Source organism: Semicossyphus pulcher, unplaced genomic scaffold (assembly GCF_022749685.1).
Source record: "Semicossyphus pulcher isolate SPU_LCO1_2020_fin unplaced genomic scaffold, fSemPul1.0.p SCAF_17, whole genome shotgun sequence".
Taxonomy (NCBI): Eukaryota; Metazoa; Chordata; class Actinopteri; order Labriformes; family Labridae; genus Semicossyphus; species Semicossyphus pulcher.
In genome coordinates, this window is record NW_027211681.1 from 24086301 (window position 1) to 24102075 (window position 15775).

At 41.8% G+C, this 15775-nt stretch overlaps 1 protein-coding gene across 1 annotated transcript in view; it reads left to right on the top strand.

Annotated features, from left to right (window-relative positions):
• LOC138595049 (voltage-dependent T-type calcium channel subunit alpha-1I-like) overlaps positions 1-15775 on the top strand; it is a 197237-nt gene that overhangs the window by 64681 nt on the left and 116781 nt on the right. The window contains exon 5 of the mRNA XM_069666367.1: positions 8168-8327. Within this exon, the coding sequence (XP_069522468.1) occupies positions 8168-8327 (160 nt within the window). The remainder of the gene's footprint in view (positions 1-8167; positions 8328-15775) is intronic.

A 15775-nucleotide genomic window follows, 5' to 3' on the forward strand; every position in this document is an offset into this window, starting at 1 on the left:
TCTGTTCGTTTGGTCCGAATCAAAGACCAAATTGTTACAAAGTTGCATTTTGCCTTCAGTTTGGTTTGTGTTCACACGGCAGCTTTTATTAGCGGACCAAAAGTTTAGATGCGCGAGGAAACTGCTCTCTGATTGGTCAGAATTCCCACGTGGGAAAACTCCCTGAAGTAAACAGAGTGGGAAAGCGCAATACCAAATCACTCTCAACACGATCGCGGACTTTAATGAGTTTTAAAAAAAAAAAAATCGTTTGTCTCTGGACAGTTTGAACACCGTGTTCTTGTGCGTTTCTACAAGCATTTGTGAAATAGTTTGGTCAGCCCATATTTCTATTTCCTCGTCGCTCCCCCTCAACGTCCTCTCCTCATCCTGCTGCCTGGCTGCATGTTTGTCTCTGCCAGTGTCAGCACCCGTTAACAACCCGCAATGCACAGCTTTTTGGTTCTCCTCCTGGATTGGGTCCTACTTTAAGTGTGTTTACGTTCTCACCCGAACCAACAGACCGAGTCCCGTCTTTTCTAGCGAACCATGGTCCGGTTGTTTGGTCCGCACCAGAGTTTGATTCTGGCGTTCACACCAACCTAAACAAACCGCACCGGGGTTCGGTTCAGTCGGACTAAACAAGGCTGGTGCGAACCCGCCCTAAGTGTCTGTTTGAGATCTGTTGTCTTCCTTTCGATCATGTGGTTAAATAAAAAAAAGCTCTTTTTTGGTTAGGCTTAGGGATACAAGTACTTGCTTATTTACAAGATTTTGAGCCTGGTCCCCTGGTTGTTTGCCTTAGCAATTGCCTGCCTCGCATCTTAAGAAGACTTTTCTAGTCTTTCTGATATTTTACTTGACTTCCCATATGCTGCACGGTCGCAGCAGTTGTTCTGCTTCCAATATTGCAGCACACAGGTTTACACCGGAGTCGTGTCTGGATTTTAACCATTTGGGAATGAGAATGTGCCGGAATGTCCAAAAACATGTGTGATCAGTGGGCCTGCGCCAAACCCTGCAGTGCAGAACCAAGTAGCCAAGTATGCAAACACATACAAGGAATTTGACTGTACAATTGCTCTCATTGCACACAAACAGACTTAATACATTTTTTTGCTCCAGGCTTTGTAGGGATTACAGTGCTTTTCAATCATAGGTATAAGTACAAACAATAAATGAGAAGAGTCTGGCTGCAGGGGCGTAAGAAAACAAAGAAAACTACGCGTGTTGACTTTGCACTCCTCGGTGTAACAAAGCAAAAATCAAACAAGTGCTAACATACACAAAATGTTCCACTCTGTAAGCAGTGCGTTACAGAAGGATGCTCTTCAAACTCATTACATCCCTAATGGCTGATAATGTTATGGTGCAAGGTGGACTTAATTTGCTATTGAATGGATTGTTTTGTTTGTGCTCTCTGGTGGGAGGAAACGCAAACAATGATAAATCATTCGAGTCTAAACCGTGTTTACTGCTGCAATCTGCACATTCAATGAGCAGCGTTAACTTTTCTTCCTTTTGGACATTAAAAAGGGAAATGTGCTGCACTGGTATGTCTGCTACAGAGCTCAGAAACAAGCACCAATAAAGGGCCGTATAGGAAAGTCACCAATCACTGAGATCCAATGGGACTAGATTGATGGTTTTTCTTAGCGGGTTCTCCAGAAACATTTCAATAAGGACACGGCATTTGGGTTAAGGAAGGATGAAAGAGGAGAGGGAGTAGGTAAGAAGGGAGAATAAAAGAGACGCAAAGAGAGACAAACGAGGGAGGGAGAAGGGGATCATCCAGCGCCATGAAGGATAGGAGAAGATGGACGAGAGGAAGAGAGGGATGATGAGGGAGAGATGCGGGGGGGACCCAGATGAGCAGGCTATTACGATGATAGATAGAGCCGAGCAGACAAGTGCAAAGGACGGAGGGAGTCGGCGGATGAATTGAGATAAAATGAGAGAGAGAGCACTCAAGAGTGGAACATCAGACGAGGATGGGGATGATTTGATCTTAGAGATTGCTCGGCATTGCGCTCATTTTCTGATATCTGTTTGTGTTATTTATTGATCACACACAAGTGGATTGAAAGGCGGCTCGTTTTCAAGCATTCAGTCATAATCACACAAGTGCTCACACACGAGGGGTGTCACAATGCAAGCATTAAACTTTGATACAATAGTGGTATAAAAACAGATACCTCTTTTTATACAGCAGCAGACAGAATGGGGTAATTTTCTTTTTGTACACTGCGATGGATTCACTCATTGTGTTCATTCACTCTCCGCTGCTCTTTCTGTTGTTCGCGCTGCAGCTTGGGGTTGAAAATCAGTTTTTTTGTAAATGCTTCTGTACATTTGGATCCTGAGGAATAACAGTGATTATATTGTCGGAAAAACAAAGGGACTGCAGGTTCTCCTTAACGAATGCTGCTGGTGGCAAAGACATAATCCATCCATCCGTTATCTGTGCCACTTAGCCTACCTTGTTTAGGGTGGCAGGATGGCTGATGCCGATCACAGCAAGAGGTGGTGCACCCTAGTTGGGTTGTCAACGAATATTCTAAATTCAAATATATAACCGAATTGTATTAAAAAAACGTTTATCTGATTTTTGAAATTAATATTCGATGTGAAAAATCGCGGCTGTCTGACGAGCTCTCGCGTGCTCTCGTGTCCTCGCGCGCACGCTCTTGGTTACGGAGCGTCTTTGAATGCATCACCGCGTCTCTGTAGAACGTTAATAATACAACAACAGTGTGGCGTGTGGCCGGAGAGAGAGAGACTCTCACCTCCAGTATAACAGACGGGTATAGGTGAGTTGATTCTGTTAAAAGACATGTTTATATTTAAATACATACCTGTCACAGGAACCTTGTTGCTGTGAGGCGACAGTGCTAAAATATGCTGCACCTTATTTACATTTACAGTAGTCGGGTGCAGAATGATTCATGTTCCTTTGGCACAACTACGATGCCAATGTTAAGTGCAGGAGCAGGAAGCAGTGACCCCCTTTATTTATCAAGGCTGCGGTGGTGAAAAGGCCACGACCATGAGTAACTTGTTTCCTGTCACAGTCGCACAGAGTTTGTTGCTTGCAAACCGACCTCCTCACAACAAGCGAGCATCTACATACCTTGTCACGTTCAGTTAGGACACAGTGACAGAAGCAGCTGTGTGTGCAGTGGCTTGCACCCCTTCAGAGTCCCTTCTATGTTAACTGTCTACATGTTTGTAGATAGAGAGATAGAAACAGACGGATTTAAGACAGTGGGGACTGAGTTTTATGATCATGATGATGGGAGGGTGCTTCAACAGCTGGGTGGCCTAACTGCAGAAAACTTGTAGCACAGCGCTGGCTGCCGCTGCACAAATTGCACAGCAGAAAGTGGTTGGAATATTTCCTTGATGCGGTCATGCTACAGTTGTCTACAGCCTGGGTAAATAAGGCCAACGCCACTGCAAATTGGAAGTGTGGAAAAGGGCTTCCTCTGTAATATCAGAGCTACTTAAAAGACAATAAATATTTGTATTGAATGGCTAGATCTGAACCGAGATCGGGAGGGTGGTTGGTTGGGCAAGCCACCGAAGCGGGATGGGGGTGGTAGGGTGGTAAGATTGGATGGCAGGAGGGGTGCTTGTTAATCCTGTGAACCAGCATGAGCTGGATACTGTGACCTGGAACCAAAGCAGCTAATTGGAATTCAGCCATTATTAGTTTTATTATTAAACAGCTGTTTCCTCCTGTGAAGACTTGTATTAAAAACGACTTAAGATTGTGTTTATCCTTTTTTTAATAAACACAATCTTTTCCTAACCTTAAGCTGGGAAAAAGTAGTGTGTACATGTCTAATCTAAAACCGTTTTACTTCAGTGTTTGTCCCTTGATAGATGAAGCATAAAGGCTTCGTTAAACTCCTATAGAATGGATCACGTACGCTTTATCAACTCTGGACAGTAAAATTGCCAGCACAAATATGAAATTGTTGTGTTATTTCCTAAACCAGCGGCCACAATAGCCACAGGAGGAAGAGGTCACTTCATAACAGGCACAGTTGCGCGCTGCAGCAACACCAGCTGCCAACAGCCAGTTATTTTACTCATCTTTGTTCTCTGGATGAATAAAGAAGCAATTCTCTCCTTTATTAAAGACAATTTACCACAGAGCTCGTCTCAGGGGTAATTCAATCTCCATGCTGCGGGAGAGCCACCAACGCGCTCATGCAGACACACACAAACACCAGCATGTGCGGACACACTGCAGGGACACAAAACCGCAGCCAACACAAAGCCGTAAACACCTGCACGCACACACACTGGCTAATTGTGCACACACAGTGGAGGATGTGTGAAGTGAACATAAGAGTCACTTAATGGGAGCTAATGGAAATCATTCAGGCCTGGCTCCCACTGGCCACAGCTTAAAGGACTGGACCTATTTACTACATTACCCACAACACCCTAGGGGGAGGTCATATTAGCAGCCACAGTAACTGCCATCAGCATCTCATCTGTCGGCCTCATCTTTCTTTTCATTTACATTCTGTTTATTCTCCCTTTAATCTAGTTTGCACTTTGCTCATTTTCTTTCCCTCCGCATCCCCTCCCTCTCTCCCTCCCTCCCTCCCTCCGTCTGCAGCTGCTCCGGCAGTCTGCGGGAAGAGATTAAAATGATTAAAGACGCCTTTAATATGAAGCAAACACTTGTTGTTCTATCTAGTCAACTTTAATACCCAGTGATCAAATAGGCATGCTCGTTCTTTTATTCCAATAAAGTGACTTTAATTTAACTTCCTGGAGGAACAGTTTTGGATCTTTTCGTCTTTAATCACATCTCAGACGTGGTTCTTTAATGTGCTGCCTTCAATTTACATCTCGTTTTTTACAGTTTCACAATTTTCTCTTGTTGTTTCCTTGTTTAATCTTTTAATAACTTATTTGTATCTTCAAACCTGCTCCAATTTTTACATAAAGGTTACAGCGCTACATGTTGCGCCTTCAGTCCGACTCATAGAACAGAAATGTCTGTCAGGTTTTGTGAAGTGTAATATCAACACTGCCAGTGATGGAGTGTAAATATGCGTTCATCTGCCACTTAATTAGGTACATCTACACAATGTAATGTGATCTTGTATATTGCAGGGACAATATTTACAATAAAATCTCTCAATATAATGCAGTCCAGTTCAACACAACTGCACACTACAGCCTCAAATGTATACCTTTCTTACAATGTCACTCAAAACTAATTACAATACATTATATGTTCTTTAAGTGATAATGTCGAAGATTTTCATTTAAATAAATGTCTGTTAAGTCTCTATCTATCGCTGAATGAGGTAACACAATGGTGATTGAGCCTATGGCCCACTGATCAAAGCCTTTGCATTTGCAGTATGACAGACTGGCTGTCTGTGGCAACTTTTGCAGAAAAAATCTCAAGCGGCGCCCAGTTAGTGACGCGTTTTCCATCAGCCAGCAGTGGTTGGTCTGCCAGAGAGGGTAGGCGGAGCTAAGCGGCTGCTTTTCCGGTCTCTGCAAGTGTTGCGAGTAAACAGTAATCTACTATGGCTGAACAAACAAAGAAAAGATGGATGACTACAGATACAACTTCAACAATAAGTGAAAATCCAAAGAAAAAGAAACAAACTCGACGCTCAGATGAAGCAAACAGTCTAAAAAGGAAAGCGACCGTCAGCGAGGAAAATCAAGAGTTACAACCGGAGCCAACCGTGGACGTCACACATGCAGCACTGTCTGGATATCTGGGAAGTGTGCTCCCGCAATGACCGTTTATCGCCATAGATGCCGCTAAAAAAAATTTAGAGTACAACTTTAAAGCATATAATCACACTCATTAAAATATAAAATGCTAAAATAGAAATCCTTTTCCGGGAACCTTTTGTACTTTTTTTTGGGAGCTAGTTGTCTGAAGTATGATTAATTTGATGCCCTTAAAACATAAAACATGTACATCCAAAATCCAAACTGAGCTCAGCACGCTGTTGTCTGTGTTTGTCTGTGTTTACTCTGAAAGGATAAGACAGAAAGGACATTCGATTCTTACCCCAAGAAATTTAAATCTCAAGCCTTTCAGGGGGATTTAAATTATCAGGAGTAATTAACAGTTATGATGAAGCTGATGTTGAAACTCACATGTGGCTCTTTGTGTGGAAACACCAATTAGTAAACTCATAGTTTAACTGAAGCTTAACAACTTTGTCAGATAACACAAGGCTCCCTTCCAGAGACAAACTGCTTTTACTAAAAAGTTGGTGTCGTACATAATAATCACTTATAATGAAACATTAATCATTTTAAATGAATAAAAAACAATTGACCGACCACCAACTACAAAACACTATGATGAAGAATGCATTATTACAGATGCATATTTAACTTCACTTTACCTACAATGCAATTACATTACAACTAATCATACTGAATTCAATATTATAGCACAGGTGATGTATAGGTAAGTGAAGGCGGTACAGACCCCTCAGTCAACCTCTTGTTTTTAATTAGTAGGAGCGTCTCATTATCTGCCTCATCTGTAATGTCTCTATGATGGTTAATAGAGTGCAGAACATTGTGTGTGTTAATGAATGTGATCCTCAAGTATTGTAAATGCATGATAACTATAGATGGCCTTCATAGACAGGGTTACCTGTGAGATATTTAACAATGACGTTCCATTAATTGCTAAATGAAAGATTCTTTATGTTCAGATGCACTATTTAAATGTGGCTCGACTTTTTAATTAAATTCTCACTTAGACATTTTATTTATGAAATTTGCATCAATAAAGTATCCAGGTACCCTTAAAGGCTGTTCAGGTCTTCCTGGTCTCTTACGGCTTCATACTGAATCAGTTATCATTAAGTCATTTTGCAGGACCCCTGGGAGAGGGTCTGAGCACTGCCTGCCCACTTACCCCTGATTAGTCAGCTAAATGCTGTATCAATCCTCCATCTATTTTACAGATAGAATTTAACCCCTGCTTTAGTTTCCTCGCACAGATCAGAGCCGGAGTAATGGGCCGTGGGATCACTATTAGTGTGCAGATTAGTGATTGATTAGCTAATTATGATAATACGGAGGCTTATATGGAAATGCCAGCATAATATTACATGTCTGAGCAACAAGGGGGATAAATGAGAGAGCGTGTGTTTGTGTGTAAGAGGTTGATTCAACTGGGCCAAACATTGTCTCAATACATTTGTTGTTTCGAGTCATTTTTTAGCCGCTACCATAAATACACACATGATACACTTTTAGCTGGCGTTAGCTTCCCTGCTCACTTAAAGCTGCAACATTTGAAACTATAATTTGACATTATCCCCACTGTCATGCCATTTAGGTTTTGTTGTTTACATCCCAAATTCAATTCAGCCAGTGTTGAAAACACAAACACAAACCTGCCTGCCAAATGCACCCCCAAATGCCTCGTTGTCTCGGCTGTGATTATGTCATCCCGATTGTGTACCTGTTGTTTTCAGTGAGCCAGCCTGGTGGTTTAACAGGTGCAGCTGGGCCTGTGAGCTCATTGAGTCTACAAACAATATATCAAGTTATCGCACAACAACCAAGCAGACATGAGAGTGATCTCTCTCATTGTCTGTTTCTCCGTCTGTTACTCCGTGACTCTCTGTCCACTCATGAGGTTATTTTTAGACCCAAAAACCATTGCCAGTTCATTTGAACTTTGACCCCTGAAATGTAATTGGAAGTGCCAAGGCAATGAAGAGACAGAGTGCAGTAACAACATTGTTTATTTTGGTATTTTGCCTTTATAAGATGAGACAGCGAAAAGTGACAGGAAATGTGGGGAATGACATGCATCTAAAGGCCGTGGACTGTGCATCTGTGCATGCAGCGCCTGCTCTGCCAACTTGGCTAAATCGGCGCCTCCGTTAACAACTTTCAGAGGTCAAATGTCAAACAGCTTGTCATGGTTGGGGCATTAAATTACCTCATGCATATGTATAATAAGTGCAACATTGCTTACATACATGTTACCCTTTTCCCCAGTTTTACTCTTTGCAAAGTACTGCAGCACAGCTGTATCGATCATTATTAAGATTGTTCACATTTAGTTTAGAAAAAAGGATAGTGTTGAAGTATATTGTACTGAGCCTCAGGGTTTTCTGGTATGTGTCATAATACAGTTGTCTCTCTGTGTCTGTCTCTGCAGGCATGCGTATCCTGGTGAACCTGCTGCTTGACACTCTGCCCATGCTCGGTAACGTCCTCCTCCTCTGCTTCTTCGTCTTCTTCATCTTCGGCATCATCGGCGTGCAGCTGTGGGCCGGGCTGCTGAGGAACCGCTGCTACCCGGAGGAGAACTTCACACTGTGAGTCAGCGCCTGCTCTGTGTGTCAGTGTGTGAAAGAGAAAGTGTGAGAGAGGAGCCAAGTGTGAGACATCGTGATGCTCCAGGCTCTGTGATGTGTTGCTCTGGGAGTGTGACTGTCTCTCTGCCTGTCTGAGTGTGTTTGTTATCTACACTGGAGTTGCAATGATCTGTTGATTATGCAATTATTCATTGGAAAAAAAGTTATGTATTATTAATGAATCTTTTCAGTATTTTTTTCAAGCGAAAGCATCAAACATTAGCTGGTTCCACATTCTTAAATGCTTTATTTGTTATACATGATGATAAATGAAGAGTCTTTGGGTTCTGTACTGTTGTTTGGACAAAAGAAGAAATTATGATGAAAACTTTGACTTCATCTCAGACTGCATTTATGTGAATTCATGCAGCCAGTAGACGGCAAACGGGATATTATTTAAGTGGATGAGAGCATGACAGTAAAGTTGTAGCTGAGGCTGCCAGAGAACTGCCGTACAAATTCAAATCATTTCATTTTTTGTCTTTCTCGCAATAAAATGTGTAACTGTCATGTAACTCCCTCACTCAAGGACAAAGAGAAGCTAATTTAATTTAAATTAATGTCTGTTAAGTCTCTTTCTATTGCCGAATGAAGTAACACAATGGTGATTGAGCCTATGGCCCACTGATGAAAGCCTTTGCATTTGCAGTATCACAGACTGGGTGTCTGTGGCGACTTTCACACAACAAATCACAAGCAGCGCCCAGTTAGTGACGCGTTTTTCAATCAGCCAGCAGTGGTTGGTTTGCCAGAGAGGGTAGGCGGATCTAAGCGGCTGCTTTTCCGCTCTCTGCAAGTGCTGCGAGTAAACAGTAATCTACTATGGCTGAACAAACAAAGAAAAGATGGATGACTACAGATACAACTTCAACAATAAGTGAAAATCCAAAGAAAAAGAAACAAACTCGACGCTCAGATGAAGGCAAACAGTCTAAAAAGGAAAGCGACCGTCAGCGAGGAAAATCAAGAGTTACAACCGGAGCCAACTGTGGACGTCTCACATGCAGCGCTGTGTGGATATCTGGGAGGTGTGCTCCTGCAATTACAGTTTATCACCATAGGTGCCCCAAAGAGAACGAAACTGAGATCTTTGAGATTACAACTTTAAAATATATCCTATTTAATTTTTGCAACATATCTTCATGCGTGTTTCCTTTTTCCTTCCTGTTATACTGTGTGACTTTTTCTTCTGCATCGAGCCATGTAAATGCAGCAGAATCATAAAAGTAATGAGATCAATCAATAACAACAATAATGTTGGTTACAGCCCTTCTCTACACAATATCCTCTCTGTGTGTGTCCACAACCTTTCATATGTTCGTTTGTTTGTGTGATGGTTGTAGATGATGAAAGTGCTTTGAAATAAGTGTGTGTGTGTGTGTGTGTGTGTGTGTGTACATGGGTCTGTCACCCTTCATCTCATTACCTGCCCTTCCTCAATGTGACTGTAGAAGATTAATTACACCATCCACTCAATTTACTGACATTACCATAGAGATGAAGCTCTCTCTCTCTCTCTCTCTCTCTCTCACTCAGTCAAGTGTTCATGTAATGAGGCTGATTGCAAACCAAAATCTGCACAAAGCAAATATCATTATCTCCGAGTCAATTCTGCCACTTAATTAAAAACCGACTCTCTCTTTCTTCCATCCCCCAACCCTGTCAAGCCCCCCCCCCCCCCCCCCCTCGGCTGTGTCATATCACTAAATTATTTTAGCACACTGAACTAAGCTTTGGGGACGTCCAGAGAACTTCCGTGCACTCGTGTGGTTCTGAAAGTTTACGTTTGGCACCATAAAACACTTAAAGGAAAAACAGGACAGAGAGAGAGAGGGAAGCAATATGAGAGAAAACAGAAACGGCTTCATAAGAAAGGTCAGTGAACACAACCTCCGAGCGGTGTTTTAGAATGGTTTAATATCGGCATGTACAGAAGGTGAGGTGCTGTTATAGTAAAAATTCATAAGCTTCATAGCCCTCAGTTTCAGGAAGCGCAACACAGAGGGGATCAGGCTAAATGTGTAAGTCCTTCTCAGTGTCGAGATCACGTATGTAAGACGTTCAATCAGGTCTCCCTCAGAGATTTTATCTGAAGGGACTTCCTGGTTAAAAAAAGGTTAAATTAAAAAAGTTTTAGGTTCATCAAAAAATAGTCAAATGATCGTAGTCATGATTAAAAGGCAAAGACTGTTGGTATAAGAAACCATACGTATAAGTACAACTGCGACCGACTGCATGTCCAAGTCACATTCTTCGGCCCAATCCCAAATCATATATATAAGGCCTAAGCACTAAACGCTTTTGGACAACACATATATTAAAGGAAAACACATCTCCATTCAAAAAGAAAGCCACATCTACACTTTGTGTTTGTGTCTTTCAAGTGTTAAGATATTTGAGCAAACTCCTACAAGTCAGAAACTCCATGAACATTTGTAAATTCTCCGTGGACATTTGACTGAAAATACTCGACAACAGCAAGTAGTCGGATGATGTGACTTGCAGATTGACCTCAAGCACCGCCCATGCTTGGTTTTAGTACATTTCGTGGCTGGAAAATCACATTTATTGTGGAAGTAATTCAAAGGGCAAAACTTGGTGCTGAAGAATCCGCCTCAGAGTCCTTAAACATCTGCAATTTGACAGTGTAACAACCCGAAACTCTTAAAAGTCTGTGAGTTGGGGAATTGGGATTTGACTGTTGTTGACCATCTATCGATCCTTACCTCTTCCTTAGGAGGTTTTGGAACTCTGCTTCCACCTTTATTCCTGACAGGAAAAAGTGATCTGCCTCAAGTCAGGTGATAATGGGCATCCATACGGAGATGCTACAGGTGTTTCTCTTGTGAGGACAGTCTCTACTATCTGCTTGAATACAACAACAATATGTCAAGCTTTTTTTTAAATCCAGATATTTTTGGACATTACAAATGATCCCGTTTGTGAGAATGGATTTGTTTAAAGGTGAAGGGGAACGACTGAGTCTCCCTTTACATAGGGCCCCGATTGTAATTCTTTGCCAATGTGTGACAATACTTTATGAATGTATCAATTATAACATTCAGCTTTCAGAAATGTAGAGCAAACAAGGAAGTTTTGTTTTTACTTCAATGTCATGCATTTCTCATAAAAGCCACAATATAATTTACACGCTTTGTTTGGGAAAAGGACCAAATGTGTTTGATATTGCTTCACACCCCAGAAGCTGCAGCGTAACTGGGGAGTCTGCAGGTCCCTCTCTCTGACCGAGCACCGAGCTGTGAGAACAAACATTCACGCTTAGCTTCACTACCCCTGTTGTGTCATTTGAGAAGAACACGTTGGACCTGCTGACCCGTCCATCTGTCTTCTTCCAAGAAAGACTTTTTCCTCACTGCTCTTCTCTTTGTCTTTGCATCCTCCCACCATCATCATACATATTAGTAAGTTTCAGTGTGTGTGGAAAATCACCCCTGCTGCGTGCACATACTGTCAAGTGTACGCTCTTTTATGCACACTTTCCTAAAATGCACACACTTGCAAGGGTTCTCATATTGCATTCACACACAGACTCACCGCGCTGATCGAACAGCAGGGTATCCACGGTTTTAGAAAAAGTCTAAACTTTAGGATTCTAATAGAAATGCTGCTACTTCTTACCTGTACAGTTTGATGCCTGGATGCGCTTCACTTCTTTTAAAAAATCTTTCCACCTTTTTGACTTGCCATCTTCCCCTTTGTACGCGGTGACAATATTCTGGTGCAGCTGCGAGAGCGCTATTGTTGCGATAGTGTGGGGTGATATTTCCAGGGCTAATGTTCTGTAACTCAGTGCCTGTGGGCTGTTTATTTTGGTGGTGGTGTCAGAAATTCAATTACTCTTCTGTCATGTCGCTTCAAAAAGCTGTCGTTGATTTAAAGTTGGCTGCAGATACACTGTCTGCCTGAGTAGCAAAGGGATCGCTCTTGTTTATGTGTTTTAGGCTTTGAACTGTTTGTGCACAGAGGCAGAAGAGACAGCTGGCAATCACCTGGCGGGCAGATGTTCTTATCCTTCAACTTCTTCCCATAAAAGTGTGCATGTTGTGGTATTTTCACACAGCTGGTTTTGGTTTCGGCAAACTTTAGGCAACAGTTTTTTAAACTACAAAATGACGAGAAGATTTGTTGTTGTCTCCTTGAAGAAACTTTTTCCTTTGGCACAGCATCACCGCCCAACTGAGCATTCATCTCCCAGAAATACTCAGCTGCATCCTAACATTCATTCATATTCATTAACAATAAAACCAATACCAAACCAATAGTCCATGTCAAAACACAATACATACAATACAAGACAGAGACGACAACAACAGAGGGATAAAAACAGGAACAAAATCATTACAGTTGATTTAAGTTTCTATAAAAAAGCAAAGTAAATAGACAACAAAGGATGACATCATTACAGTTTACACCTGCAATTTAAAACACTTAAAGACAATGTTTCCAGTGTTTCCAGGAACAAGACAAACACCTTGTGTCACTTAGTGTGGGTTGACATAGCGCCATCATGATTACATTTTTAGAGTCAGATAATCGACTCATAAATTTAAACATTAAATTCCCGAGCACGGCGTGGAAGGTTGGAACATTATCAGATACAAACATATCGCTTGCACTCGTCCACCTTGGTACCTGAAGTAGGATTTGAAATGCATCGTTGTGCACCTGAAGCTTTTTCATTTTAGCTTCACTGTAGCTGCACCACAGGTGGGCTGTGTAGAGTGGAGTACAGTAAGCTCCTCAAAGGCTCTGTTTTCAGGGCAACAGCACATGTGAAATCTGCGTGCCAGCATATTGGCTTGTGCATACAGTTTGCAACACTGGCGCTGCACATCATCATCATCACTTAAGTCGTTCCTGATTATATGACCGAAGTATTTTGCTTTATTAACGACAGTAAGTGGTTCATCAGAAATAAAGAATGAAGGAAAACGTTGGTTTTAACGATCATAATGACACTCTTTTTTGGGTTAAACTTGACTTCATACTGCACACCATAACTAGAGCAGATTCTGACAATAACACCAACTTAAATCTGTGTAGAATTACACACTACACCAGATTAAAGTACTTGCAGCCCCTATAACTCCCACCTTGTCACATATGGCAGGCTGGTTGATTTGCCCAGCGCTTCAAAATATGATGCCCTAAGCATCTTTTATGGACGCTGTCCTCTAGAATTAAAGTGGCGAGTCAGGTGCTGTAGTATGAAGAGGACAAAAGTCTGCTTGGGGTGGTGGTCGGGGGTTATTGAGGAGTCAAACAAACTAAGCTTTTCAGGAGGTTAAAGGTTAAACGTAATGTACTTCAGTTATGAAACCTACATCATTAACGTTAGTTACCTGACAAACGGTAAATGGGTCTTCCAATCCGCTCAAAGCGCTTTTACACTACATGTGACTTTCACCCCTTCACACTCACATTCACACATTGATGGCAAAGGCCTAAGTGCCAATCTCCAGTCAGGATCAATGCATTTATAGAACAAATGCTATGCCTCTGGGAGCAAATTGGGGTTCAGTGTCTTACCCAAAGGACACTATGACATGTAACTGCTGCAGTCAGGGATCGAAACCCAAACCGTTATTTGTTTCCTGAACATAACCAAGTCCTCTCAGTGTCCCTTTAGTGTCAAATTTGTTATCGCTGCACTTCCAAAAGTCTTAAAATGTCTGAAAGCTTTATTTTGAAAGTCTATCGAGACTCCTTAAGGCTCATGTTCTTTCTTTTAAGATGGATCATTTCCTTTTTGCCTCTCTCTAAACGCAGACATTTTGTATAAACTGAAGAGAACGTTCTTCTTGCCGTCCTATAACCTTTGAAAGTACAACTTCTGCTGTACAATGGAACTGATCAATTATAGTGTAATGAAAAAGAACTGCACTGTGGTCACCTGATCGATTCATAGTTTCAGGGTCGTATTTCACATTTATTATGATATGGTGATTAAAACACCAGCGCACCACGGTTCACTGAGTGGTGCGCTGATGGATCTGTTCTTCATGGTGTAGCATAAGAATGGCTTTAATATTCATAATCAATCACATTGTCAAACGTGACTTAACAGCACGACAGGTCCTTCAGGACCATAACCGGTCGGTTTAGCTGTTATCAGTAAATAAATGGGCATTAAATGTCAGGGTTAATGAAAGGGCGACTCCAGCAGTCTTTACCCTTGGACGACCCAAACAAAAATGCTGGAGTTTAATTTTTGTTCAGTGGTTTGATAAATTGAAATGAGATATAATCCTGTAATTGCTCAGCCTTGTTCAATGCAATGCAGTAAACACAAATCAAACAATGAAATGTAGTTTTGTTTCAGTGTCTGCCCTGTTTCCTGAATTCTCCAGGGATTACACCAGGGTTTGATTAAATACCCTGGAAATGAATGATAGGAAATGTAGAAACAACAATGGTTGACTTTGTTAAATTTACAATAAACGCTTTAATTTAATTTTAGTATGATTGTATTTAAAGCAACAGCTCCCCTGGAAATATATCTTCAATATATGATGAGTTGCATGTTTGCTTAAAGCTGAATACATCTTTCGCCCAACCAGTTGCGCACTCGCCAGGAGATCCGTTGGGAGTGTACTCTTTGAGCTACATTTCCAGGAACCTGACTGAAAAATTCAGTTGGCATAGTATGTGAGCTGTAAAATTTGTTTGGGGATGGTGGATGACGGCAATGAGTCCTTATCCAAAGGAAAGGATAAAACATTTCCCCATTTCAGCCAGTGAACACTTGTGGGGTGGACATGGAGGTGGTGCCAACCTATAATTATCTAGGTGTACACCTGGATAACAAGTTGGACTGGCCCCTTAACACAGACGCACTCTACAAAAAGGGGCAGAGCCACCTCTTTTTCTTAAGGAGGTTCAGATCTCATCTGCAGTCAGATGCTGCAGATGTTTTATCAGTCTGTGGTGGCAAGTGTGTTTTATGCTGCAGTGCTGGGGAGGCAGGATAAGACACAAGGAAGCAAGGTGACTGGACAAACTGGTGAAAAAAGCTGGCTCTGTGATTGGAGTCAGGTTGGACTCACTGGGGGACATGGTGGAGAGATGCACACTGAAGAAGATCGAGGTCATTCTAAACAACACGGATCATCCACTTCATAACACCTCGATGGACCAAAGAAACATCGGTGGTGGATGGCTCCTCTCTCTTCGTTGCAGGACGGAGAGATGTAGAAGATCTTTTGTACCCACAGCCATCAGACTTTTTAATTCTTCAGTAAATGGTGGATGAATGAAAGTGAATTTCCAAAAGTCAACTTTGACTTCAACTAGCTGCTTATTTGAAACCAAACCACATCTTTTTTTCTGAACTTAACCAAGAAGTTTCTGTGCCTAAACCAAGCTTTTGCTGTTTCACAAGGTGGATC